General features: G+C 40.3%; 1 protein-coding gene across 10 annotated transcripts in view; it reads right to left on the bottom strand.

Annotated features, from left to right (window-relative positions):
- Nucleotides 1-659: 659 nt before the first annotated feature.
- Nucleotides 660-12,568, bottom strand: part of dst (dystonin) — a 92,940-nt gene continuing 81,031 nt past the window's right edge. For 7 of the 10 annotated variants that reach the window (XM_076163016.1, XM_076163044.1, XM_076163051.1 and 4 more), the window contains 18 exons: nucleotides 11,945-12,114; nucleotides 11,097-11,256; nucleotides 10,391-10,585; nucleotides 10,171-10,299; nucleotides 9,710-9,853; nucleotides 9,330-9,518; nucleotides 9,105-9,234; nucleotides 8,517-8,680; nucleotides 8,264-8,426; nucleotides 8,021-8,175; nucleotides 7,861-7,935; nucleotides 7,686-7,703; nucleotides 6,735-6,851; nucleotides 4,620-4,737; nucleotides 2,695-2,885; nucleotides 2,353-2,463; nucleotides 1,765-1,891; nucleotides 660-1,674 (listed from right to left, as the gene is read on the bottom strand). In XM_076163016.1, the coding sequence (XP_076019131.1) occupies nucleotides 1,418-1,674; nucleotides 1,765-1,891; nucleotides 2,353-2,463; nucleotides 2,695-2,885; nucleotides 4,620-4,737; nucleotides 6,735-6,851; nucleotides 7,686-7,703; nucleotides 7,861-7,935; nucleotides 8,021-8,175; nucleotides 8,264-8,426; nucleotides 8,517-8,680; nucleotides 9,105-9,234; nucleotides 9,330-9,518; nucleotides 9,710-9,853; nucleotides 10,171-10,299; nucleotides 10,391-10,585; nucleotides 11,097-11,256; nucleotides 11,945-12,114 (2,613 nt within the window). In that variant the 3' untranslated portion in view covers nucleotides 660-1,417. Of the gene's footprint in view, nucleotides 1,675-1,764; nucleotides 1,892-2,352; nucleotides 2,464-2,694; nucleotides 2,886-3,724; nucleotides 3,839-4,619; nucleotides 4,738-6,734; nucleotides 6,852-7,685; nucleotides 7,704-7,860; nucleotides 7,936-8,020; nucleotides 8,176-8,263; nucleotides 8,427-8,516; nucleotides 8,681-9,104; nucleotides 9,235-9,329; nucleotides 9,519-9,709; nucleotides 9,854-10,170; nucleotides 10,300-10,390; nucleotides 10,586-11,096; nucleotides 11,257-11,944; nucleotides 12,115-12,568 lie in introns of all 10 variants that reach the window. The other 3 variants (XM_076163073.1, XM_076163025.1, XM_076163035.1) reach the window with 3 other exon arrangements.

Raw genomic sequence — 12,568 nt, 5'->3', positions numbered from 1 at the left:
TTATATTGGAACTAAACCACATAAAAACTTAAGTACCACCTGAGGTCTTGTTTATTCTCCAATGATCTGGACAATATTATTGATACTCTATAAGTTATAAGGAAGTATTTCATTGTGATGATGCCTCCAGGAGACTACATTCTATTACTATCACTGACCTAAATTTTGAAATGGAGAAATGTTCTCTATGTTTATTACACTTAATATGGAAGAGAGAAGAAAAGCAGAGCTATGAGGAGGTCAAAGAGAAGGCAACGTGGGCAACATAAAGCCTCCAAGACCGTCCCCAAGGAGCCTGATGGCCCAGTAACCAATGTTACTATTAGTATCATTTAGTATTGTGTCCAAGCAAATGCATCCAAGACCAAAAAGAGTGTTTAAATGATTTAAAAGAATAAGCGCGGATGAGTGGAAAACATTGGATATTGGATTCTCAGGGTTGGATTATTTGGATTTTTTGTGTAACACCACTTTTGCTCTTCTGTACCGATTAGTTCCTTTGAGTTATTATATATGAAGCAGTGCTATGTCCTTCACTGCCCATATAACGGCTGTAGTTCAAGATTGTGTTAGAGGAAAAGGCAGAGATTAGAGAGTGAGAGAGAGAGAGCGAGAGGTAGAGAGAGACTTAATCACAGACTATTCTTTGGTCCAGTGGCAGCTTTCTGCAAGCAGGTTTATTACAAAGTAAAGTTACAGCAACAATTTCAGCTCTACCGAAATTAACCAAACACTGACATGGATGCACAAGAGAAAGTCTATATGAAGTAAATGTCGCCTCCTCATGGCCAACGTGCACATCACATTGCTGTGTAGCGATCAACCACGAGAGAAAGTGCGCCAGTTGACAAACAGGACTTGAAAGCTTCACGATTTAAGAGGTTTAGCTAATTGCCTTACATAGTGTTTCTGAAGGTGGTTACTGAGGTTTATTGCAGCATATTGCATTGCCCTATAAATGCATGTTGGCAGTATAGCACTTAAATAGATAACTGCAGTGTGTGAAATGATACCATATGTTCCGATTAAGAGCACACATAAATAACAGTACATTCAGTAACTCTCAGAGCACAATCCTACATGTTGCCCTTCATCAGTGTGTAGAAATGTTAGTTTAGCGTACGTTGTATTCGTTCACAAGTTTTCTAGTGTTCATCAAACCTCCGCGGGTTTAGCATCAATAAAATAAAATCATACAAACAATGACATTTTCCACAAAAAATAAAATACGTAAAAACAAATACACAATGCAATAATAAACCATATTGCCTCTCAACAGAATATCTTACATCTTTGCAACAATTTAAATAACACTCAACACATTTGCAGTCTTTAAATTAGGGGTTTCTTCCAGTGTCCAATACGTGTTTGGGTGCAACTAGCTCCTGGGTGTTTTTTCGTCGAGGTCTTAAACTGGCTATCGCTTGGATCCCTTGGCCAGTTTGCTCACGGGTGTGGATCTCCTCTGTGGAGTGGGGATCTTTGAGGGCTTTCCTCCTTGCTGTCGGGACGCGGAGCGAGATGTCGCTCGGGCCGAGTCGACCACTGTCTCAGACATGTCCGAGCACACCGACTGGATATCTGAGATATCAAAGTCAGAGGCGTCGCTTCCCCTCCGGCTGCTCCCTCTGCTCCCTGCTTTGCTTCCTGGTCGACTGGAGTTTCTTCTAGACTCTGGAGATAAAAGAACAATAACCTGTTGAGTATGTATCTGTTCAGGATCAACCTTAACAGTTCCGTTGCAATCAAATTCTCTTTACTTACCGCCTATAGCTTGTGCTCGAGCCTTCAGTACAGCGGCGTTGATCAAGGTTCCCTCCTCACCAGACTGGAATCCTTTGCCTGACAAGTATCCAGGGAGACGCAACTTGCTGCCTTGGACAGGTGTGCTCTGTAAAAAAGTTTGTTTGTCATAACTTCCATCTGTAATCAGTGAGAAATACCTGAATACATGGAAAACATTTCCAAAAATTGGTCTTTCATGTGATTAGTGTTATGCAATCACATTATCATACAGCATTATAAGTTACAGGGTTAGTTTCAAGTTCAAATGAAAACAAACAAAAAATCTTCACCTGCTCAGACATCTCAATTATCATCTCAATCAAATTAATGTTGGTATTATACGTATGTTAAGCCCGTATAGTTAACCAGTGATACAACTTCAGCTGTCCATATTCTATTGGCTCATTCTAACCCAGTCACCCTGTTAGTAGCTACTGTAACAAGTTAAATCCTACAGAACCATCTGAAATCTCGGACATCTCTCATGCGGCAGATTTCAGTTGGTTGCAGTGTAGGAGCTGCTAGGTTAGACTTATGAAGCATTCCACATCACATCTGTGACTATACCTCTGATGATGACCCTTGGCTGTCAAAGGAGTCTGATGTTTTAAGAGGAGTTGAGGGTTTGCTGTTTGTAAGCCAGGGCTTATCATAATTGCGGGTAATGTGTTGGGGAGTCTGGGGAACAATGGCAAATTAAACAAACAGACATGGAAGAATATGGAATAAGATATGGAAGAGGAGTATAAAACAGAAAATAAAATGATCAAAATAATAATAATAAGGCTAATGAGAGAAAATCATGTAGGGGAAATCACTGAATGAGAGACTAATAGCTGGAATTCTTGTATTTAAAACAAGAGGAGATGGCTGTGGACCCACGGCTTGTTCCTAAGCGGGGGTTCTCACCTTAGGTGCACTGGTCACCGTTGGGTGTGATGGAAGCGCACAGCTCTGACTGGAGGTGGAGCGGTTGGGAGAAGCCGCTCTGGACGATGGCCGAGATCTCCGGCCTCTGTAGTGGAAGCTGGCCATCATCTGGGTGGTGCCTTCAGGGAGGATGAACTTCTCTCGCAGCTCCACATTGGTCCGGCCTTTAGCTGGGTAAATCATATACAAAATGAGTTGTGCATCAGATCAATTATTAAAGGTAAATATATAACAGTTGGGATTCCGGTGTGGATACAAATGAAGCAAAATGATACAATGAAAACATGCAGTTTCACATCTCATTCATTCTGTCCAGCAGTAATCACATTACTGCTGTTTGCTTTTTAATCAGAACAAGCAATTCTGATTAGTTTGAAAGTTAAAATATTCAAATAAATAAAGTATGAGTATATTTGGTGTCCAAATATGGTTTGACATTAAAAAACTATTCAATAAAATACAATGAATAAATATAAGATCAGTTCTGTTCAAAGTAAATTGCAGTGATTCACATGCAGTTTTGCACTATTAAGCCATCCTGTCCAATATGGTGGAATAATCACATATTTGCCTTATTTAAAATGGAAGGTAAGTTGTCATTTTCACCAATGGAAATTTTATGTTGAATACAATTGAATGAGCATCTCTTGCACCCTTCACCCAGCTTTCAAGTGCAGCCCTTTTAGTTCATCTGTTATGACATAACAGAGAGTTTCATTCCCAAGCAAACCTGAAAACTACAATAGAAGCTGTGTTCAGAATTGCTTGTAGCTTGCACGCTGACAGTGAACGTTCCTTTTCCTTAAATAGTGACTCAGCAGTACTCAGCAGTACGTGATGTGGATGACAAAAACACAACGGCATGCATGAAAACCAACTCGGGCTGTGAATGACAGGCGTCTGTGAGCGGTGTTGGTTTATGGAAACGTCATTCAAGATGAGCGCTGGCACAGCAAGGGCACGCCCACACCATCACAAAGCACACACTCGGATGTGCACACAAACATACCACTGGTGGGTTCATGGAGCAAGGAGAGAATGTGTGAGATTTGCCAACCTATAGGAGACTGAGTAATTGAAGAGTTTGATTCCGAGCGCAACATTTTGCTCCCGTGGTGATGAACTAGAAGAAATGATATTATATTCAGCAACAGGAAGGTTTTTGCAGGTAAACAGAAAGTGAACAATAACAAAGAGAGCAGAAACAAACACTACATAAAGCTTTTATAGAGGAAATGGGCCCAGATATGCTGTTTAAATTATTCATAGATGTGCTCCTTACTCTCAAACTAAACTAAACACATTTGTAATGAATTATTTTTGTTGATTCAAAATGTGTTCCAATGGCATTGTTTACCCCCTACATACAACAGTAACCTTTACTGTTTCACACATAACAATGACAAAAATATCAAAGAATATCTCTCTGACACACACACACACACACACACACACACACACACACACACCATAGTTTTATGTTAAGTAGATTGGGCCTCATTTCTGAAACGTGTTGAAATCATTCTTATTCACATCTGAATCCATTCATCCCACATCATATTTAATGGGGCCTACATAAATCAGGTCAGTGAAAATCTTGGGGAGTCGCAATAAAAGAGAAAGACAAGAGAATGACGACTTTCTCGGTAAACAACTTAATGAATAAAACTTCATAAAAGGTCATTCAAAAAAAGCAACTTCATAGAGGGACACTCTGGTGTGACAGTCTCAGTCCCTCCCTCAACCTAAATGCACTTGTGGTTGGTCTAATAGCTCCTCTACTCAGTCCATAACAACAAACACTCAAGTCTAGAATTGTCGCATAAGTAGTAAAAGTAAAAGTTTTTCAGTATTTTACAAAGCAGCATTACATTGTGACATTTTGTTTTTTTTACTGCACTGACCTCGACAGGGGTCGTTCTTCACCAGGAACTCATCCAGAGCCATCCAGCCTCCTCCCACACGCACCATCACGGTGCTGCGTAATATACGCACAAGACGAAGCTGTTGGGAGTCTCCAAACTACAGTTGGGGTTTGGAAAACAGAGAGAACGTGTGAGAACGCTGACACTCCACGTAAACACTTTGCTTCTACAGGCTTGAAGCTGTGCAACACTGGAAATCAGACAATCAACTCATTCATTAGAATTTTTGTGAAATTGGAAGTTGACTTTACAAAACAATTGGGAAAGTTTACAAAATATCATGATTTTCAAGTCCAAACTAAGTGGGTCACTAACTTGTTTTTTGTGTATTCAGGAGATGTTTAGCTTTCATTTGCCAGGTCTGTAGGCCTTTGAATGGAGCCTTATGGATCCCTGTGCTGAACAAATTGTGAAGTCTAAAATAGGTTTACTTATTGACAAATGTGTTCACTGTTGAATCGCGTGCATTTTTAAATGTTAAGTACGGTAGCCGAGACAATGTTGTGGAGAAACATGCAGGGTGTTGTAAGGAAAAATAGTACTCAAAGAATAACACAGCTGTATTTGTGAAAAGATGTGTTTAACTTTTGTTACATCTATAACGTCTGTCTTTGTTATAGCACAGGGATTCATATGTGTCCATTCAAAGGCCTGCAGTCGAGGAAAGTGAATTCTGTCTTCTGAATGCTGCACCTTACAAAAAACAACGTCAGGCCCCTAGTTCAGACATAAATAACCTGAAAATCAGAAAACGTTGTTAAATCCTCACAATCAATTTGTTTAAAATAGCAAATTTGCATGCAATAAATTAACAGCCATCAAGAATCCTGACAATTTGTATGACTGATTTCGTTCATGTTGCACAGCTTCACACAAAGACCATTCTGATACTGATCAGTTTTCACTTTTTCACTCTCAAAACTCAAATTACACAATGATCACACCAACTGGTTTCCTTCCTTAATAACTATGTGCTGTGTGTGGGATTCACTCAATTATTATTTTACATATTATTATGTCATATGTCCTCAATATTATTAGGTTAATTATTAATGATGATTTTTAGTTTTATTTGTAGAGCCTGCTTGATATAACAGAAGGTTAAATTATTGGCCACTATCATCTTTCTGGATAACAAAACAGCTACAGAAATAGCAGCAGGCTGGTATAACAGGACTGCTTATGATCATTTTATTCTTCCTAATGGACATCAGCCCCCTAAAAATCAGTCAGGCTCTACTTTGATGTGTTAGGTCTTTGAGAAAATAATAAAACAGGCATTAGAAAGCTGCACATCATGTAAAATGGCAACAGAAATGTGTTTCCTATGATGATACTATCAACTTATTATCGACAGCTCTGATAGATTTCATTGAACTAAACTACTTCTGTAGATTAAGCCTGTGGAAAAAATATGTAAAGGCCCATCATTATACCACTAGGGGGCGCTGTGGTATAATGATTTTCATTTAGCCCTACACACCTCACACACCAAACATAAGATATTTTATACCAAAGTGCATGAATGCAGAAAACAAAGCTTTGTAATGAGCCTGATATGAAAGGTGGATGGCCAAGCTGCATGAGATGATAACAGTAAGTAAGCCAGTTGGATACGACCACGTTAGCACAAGGGCACGAGTCACACACAAGCACAGCCGCATGCTTTCCGTCCAAACAATCGTTCCACATCGTCAAACACAGATTCAAACAGACACACATCAATCTCCTGCAATCCACTTTGTTGCACTTTCTACCACTATGAGTCAAATATTCAAGATGCAGTAACATAGATGCAGATTCAATGCAGCTAGATCCAATGGCACATTGAGAACATGAAGAATGGCTCAAATCAGTTCTCTGTCATCACCACAGAAACATGACCAAACACTGATGGCCCACCACTAAAGTGCCTGTTAACAATGTGGACTGAACAACTGAAGTCCTGCATGTACTGCAACTGTATGATTTTTCAGAATGATTTAATGCCACTGGTGAGTTTTGTGAATCAAATGCATTAAAGGTGATGGAGTCTGAATAATGATCTGGTGGAAAAGAGGCACAAGAATAAACATCTGAAGAATAACCATTTACCAGAATACAGCTTTCCATAACTGCAACGTGCAGGTGAGGAGTAAGATTTTGATTTTCCCTGTTTGCTATTGTCTCATCGCCGATTAAGGAGTCATGTAAGCAGTGAACCAGACCCAACTGTTAAAAGAATCATTTAAATTCAGTGTTGTGTGATAAATACATCAAGACAAACTAAAGTGCGTATATATATATCACCACTATGCCCTTAACACCTCCCATTATTAACCTTAAACCAAGAAGCTCCAGAAAGCATGTGGCATGTGACCCCATTTCAGTCATGAATTATAAATTGCAACATGCAGTTTTTCCGAAAAGAAACATTAAACCAGTAGGCAAAATAACCAGAAAAGCATTTGATGAGAACGTCAAAATCGCCCAAGAAAAAGGAATGTGTGTCAGCTAAACAAAGGTATGTCAGCCAATGTTGAAGTAAATCATTCCCGTGATGCTGAAAACGCCAAAGGCAAGCACACATAAAGCGTTATTTTCCAAAAGTGCCCAGCAAATGAATTTATGCCTGCAGACTAATAAATTAATAAGCACTGGAATGGTTCATTAACTTTGTATCTGAAACTCAAAAGCAGATGCATGAAAATATGAAAACAAAAGTTGAAATTATATAAAGCAGCCAAGGTAAGATCTCACTTCTGCACTCATGACTGATGTGCTGCTGTTGATTAATTCCTAATTAAATAGTTTCATTAGTTAGTTTCATTTCAAAACTGTAGTTGGATTGTATTGAAAAAAAGGAGTTGATGGACGATAAGTCAAACATAGGCCAATGTTCCTTTTGGATTAAATACTTTGGCTGATCTACTTCTGAGTTCCAGTCTATAAGAATCAACCAGGAATCTTGGCAGAGAAATGTTAACTGGGAGGCAAACATAGGAAATGAAAAAAAAGGCTTAGAACAGAAGGATCAGCAAAAGAGGAGAGGAAGTACGTATGTACCTGGTTTCCAAGGTAGAACTGGCAATGTGAAGAACAATAAAGAAATATAGATTAGGGTTTTTCAGCATGAATGAACCGTCACTGTTTATTTATAACATTTCAAACCACATAGTACTAACATAGTTGTCATTCATTTAATTGAACATGATATTTGAACAAAGTCAAATCTGCTTACCCTGTATTTGTTGGCACCGATCTGTTCCACTTGGAATCGTTTTGGACATTTACATTTTGCGACTTGACGTGTAACCTATAAACAGAAAGAACTTTAATTAACAATAACTATAAAACAATGTGGTCTGTCAAACTCGAGCGTCATATGAAAGTTATATTACCTCATCTTCAATTTTGTCAGCATCAGTTAGTGGTTTGTAAGCGTCTTTGTTGGGATGAAGAGCTGCCACGAACTCGTAGTAGTCAATGTAGCCGTCACCGTCTCTGTCAAATATGTCTGCCACAGCGCTCATCTCCAGGCGGCTGGTGGGGAATTCTAGGAAGTGGCATTAAGAAAGAAAATAAGCATTTGACCCTCTAGTGTCCAGGCTGTTCAGTGGTGCATCTTCATGCTGGATACTCACTGGAGGACAGAATCCCCTCTATGAACTCCTGCCGCGTCACTTTGCCATCTTGATCTTTGTCAATACGGCGGAAGAAGTCCATGACCCGAGACTTCTTATGGTTCATCCAGCGCATGTAGCGTTTCCTCCACACATCAAAGTCGAAGTTGGCAAATTCCTTCAGCTGCGAGGATAAAACATCCAGCAGTGTTTAGAATCGTTACAGGTCAAGTGCTTTTGTGAGGGCATAGAAATGCAGCGAGCATCTTTATACCTCCTCCAGCCTGTCCAAGGCGTCATTGAGTTTCCTCCTCCTTTCCAAGGCAAGCAGCCACACATGCTGCCACTTGCTGACGAGCAGGTTCACTCGAGGGTTCTTGGTTTCAATGGGAGGTTGAGTTGCTGATGTATACATTGTTTGTGTTGGAGAACGTTTCCCTGTAAGAGAAAGACAATAACAATGTTTTTACCATGAAATCCAGTGACTCACAGAGAAAGCCGAGCATATTAAGCACAGTGTGCCGGCACAACTTTGGCCTTTTTGTGATTTTTGCAATCAAAACCACTGATTTTGCCACAACAATTTCCTAAATTTGGTGGCAAGAAATGCAAGTTTTTTTTCTTCCATTAATCATAACTTCACAATCACGTTTAAGTAGCAAACAATCCGTCCCTCCACTTTTTTGTATGAGGAAAACATTCCTGCCATTAACATATGAGTGTGTAGAGTATATTTGAGCACACCACCTGCATACAGCGCCCCCTTGTGCCCACACAAACCTATAGCCGTACAACTTTCTTCTGCACAAACAAAGCTGTTGAATGACCCTCAGATCCCAGTGTGTGTTTGTTGGCTACATACTCCCAGCTCTTCCTTTGTCCGGCACAGGGATATGAGACTGAATCTGGGGTTCCACTGCAGATTTCCTTTTGTGCGTCTTTGTGATTTTGTCAACGTCAGGTTGCTTCCTGGTCATTTCCTCCATGAACGCCTGTAGGGTAAAGCCGCAGGCACACTTTGAGTTTGTATCAAAGAAACTGAAAACTCTGTCAGAATGATTCCTTCCTAGAATTTAGGAAAACTTACTTGGTGTTCTGCTATGAGGCCTTTGATCTCCTCTATCTCCTGTGGTAATGCATCCTTGTCCTTATTGTCCAGGTTGGTCTCAGCCCACTGGAGCCAAGTCAGCAGACTCTCTAGCAGGTCCTGAGTGGCCAACAGCTCACTGAGGGCTGTGGCCAGTCGCTGCTGGTGCTGCCGGGCCCAAGCCTGCACCTGTAACACAAAGATTATTTATCAATGTAAAACACTACTCAGAGAAGGCGAGGATAAAGTCAAGCTGGGCTCTGTGGCTTTATAGCAACTTCGTAAAGCTATGCAACAGCTTTGCCTTTATTCAAGACATTTCATCGATGTGTATGACGCATCAGACAGGCATGCAGCCGTGAATGCAGCTGTGAACTGACCTCCTCAAACCGGGCTTTAATGATGGTGTTCCAGTGTTTGATGGTGGTGCTGGAGTCTGGATGGCAGATGGTCAGGATGGTCTCCCCCATACAGGTAGCTTTGTTTAGAGCCACACGCTTTTCCTCCAGTTTCTTCATGAACTCCTGCAAATGAACAACAATGACTACAAATCAGAGTGGCTTCACCTGTGTTATTTTAGAATTGGATTACAGCCGAGATAGTTTTTATCTGATGAAATCATTGCTTAAGAACAAAAAATCTTGAGTTGAGTTTTGGACAGGAACATTTATGTGGCATTTCGTGTTTGGCAGACATGCTGCATTTCCAGAATTGGAATGAGCCTCATCAGAGAAGAACGACAGCATGTTTTAATGTTTAGTAAAAATAGAAACCAAAAAATAAATGTTCAAAGTATGAAATATGACTGCTTTGCTTATGATTAAACATTAAGACTGTCTACCTTGTGTTGCTCTATAAGCCCTTGCAGGACCTCCTCGTCATCAGGCAGGCTGCCATGGAAACGTAAAGTCTGCTCTGCCTCTGCCAGCCACTCCAGCAGGATATGAACAGTCGAGTGAAACTCCTCAGCCTGCAGGCAGAGGACAGATGAGTCACATTTATAGATTGTTGGAGCTTTATGTTGAGTTTTTTTTGTCATTTTGTGGCTCTGTGGACTCTACCTGACACAGCGCCTGCTCCAGCCTGGCCTGCTTGGACACTGAGAGGTTGCACACCGTCTCCCAGCGAGTGCTCAGTTCCTGCATCTGGACTTTGACCCAGGTAGAGTCGTCGTGCCTGGTGTCTACCAGATCCCGAGCTGAACGTTTAAGGGCCTGAATGCTCACCGTCCTCTTTCCCAACTCCTTCTGGAAAACCTGCACTCAACAGTAAAACAGCATGAAGCATAACAGACTGTATTTACATATCAAGACTTTAAGAATTACTTGTCTATTTACGTACTTCTTTAGTTTATGATTCCATATTTGTGCAGAGAACGGTTAAGATTTAAGCCAGAGACTTTGCTTTTGCCAGAACAAATGCCAAAAATAGTGCCGTGGCAAGTCAAGTGGAGAAGTTAATGAAATTCCTTATGTGTTAACATAACAACGATGCTTCCCAGGCATCCTGAACTTCAAAGAACAGTGACCCTGAATGGAAAAAGATTACAATGCCAGTTCTTTTATTAACTTAAGTTGTTTGAATTTCTATTGTGATTGTGTGCATAATGGCTGGTGAAATCAAAGGCATCTTTATGAGGCAGTAAAAGCCTGTGCGCTTGTTTTTGAAGTTGTTGAGACTGTGAGCATAGACTCATCTGAACACCAGGGATCAAATCGCAGAACAGAGCTTTGGATCATGCAGTGTGTAGTGTTTCGTTGATTTTACCTTGTGATTGTCAATCAGGTTGAGAACCAGGTCTATGTCTCCGTGTACCGGCTGGTCCTCGGACAGCTGAGGTTCCACTTTATACAGCCAATCAATCAGAGCCTGGAGTGCCTCTTTAAATTGGCCGGAGAACAGCAGAGCCTCCTCCAGCTTGTTTTGTCTGCAGGAGAGTACAAATCATTAACAGAGAAGTACTGCCAAAGTACTGCCAAGCTACCCTGTATAACTACCTTCAAGAAATTTTTGAATATTATGATTTCCTAGTCAATCATGTGTGAATTAGGTCATTTATATTATTTTGTTTTGTAACTTTCTGGAGATATTTGGCATACACTGCAGGTCTGCAGGCCTTTGAATGGACCCTTAAGGATCCCAGTGCAATTACAACAGCAGGAAGATGTTAGGAGAGGTTATGAACACCACAATAAAAAGCTAAATGTATGTTGTGGTTCCTAAATATAACTGTGTGCTTCTATAGGCAACGCCCTGCATGTATATTTTCACAACATTCTCTCAGCTTCTTCACCCTAATATAATTCAAAGCAATTTTTCATGGGGAAAATGTAACTTTGTGTTACTTTGTGAGTAGCTTTTCAATGTGATAAGCACAGGGGTTCCATAAAGGTCCATTCAAAAGGCCTATAGACCTGGTAAGTCAATACCAGAATGCTATAACATGAACTACATACCTATAAAAGAACAAAACAAACATGACCTAGTTCACATGAAAAGGACCTCACTACAAAGACGTTTTGTAAAATAGAGCATTTTAAACATACAGATTTCAGATGGTTGCTAGGGTCAAAGCTGGGCCGGGTGTTGACCAACATGTTAAAATGCACCGTTACCTTTCCACTGACTTGCCACAGACAGTGTCCCATTTGTCCCTTAGCTCGCTCAGCATGTCATCCAGTTTCTGAGTATCATCCTGCAGGGAGGTCTTGTCTTTCAGGGCGCGTCCTGTTCGAGCGGTGGTGTCGTACACTGAGTGTTTACTGCCCAGAGATCTCTGGAAATCCTGCAGATTTTTTAGATGGAGAAATACTGTCATCAAACTGTTCAACCTCAAAATTACAGTAACATAACAGTAATAACAGTTCAACACTGCTTCTATCTTTCCCTTGATTCTATTGTTCAGTATCATTACTACAGTATCCTAATATGTGCCTGTTTTGGGGGTAAATGAAAATATAGACCCTGCATTACATTTTTCCTGCTTTACACATTATACATCATTGTGCTTAACTTAAACCCGTTTTTGCTGGCCCCTGGCGGTATAAACACAATTTTGGGCCACAGGAAAACAAAACAATAGTACGCATATAATCACACAAGTTCTATCCTATCTTTTCTTTCCTAACCTTTTTTTTAGTTTTATACTTGTTAGGTCCCACCAATTCTAAATAGCGAGGAGAAATTAGAGATAAATACAAAATAAATGCACCAGAAGAGGTCAAAAATTCACAAGGCTT

The sequence above is a fragment of the Genypterus blacodes genome, unplaced genomic scaffold (genome assembly GCF_046128005.1).
Source record: "Genypterus blacodes isolate CSIRO-AG114 ecotype Tasmania unplaced genomic scaffold, CSIRO-AGI_Gbla_v1 ptg000012l_1, whole genome shotgun sequence".
Lineage (NCBI taxonomy): Eukaryota > Metazoa > Chordata > Actinopteri > Ophidiiformes > Ophidiidae > Genypterus > Genypterus blacodes.
This window is presented reverse-complemented; position numbering and strand designations above follow the sequence as displayed.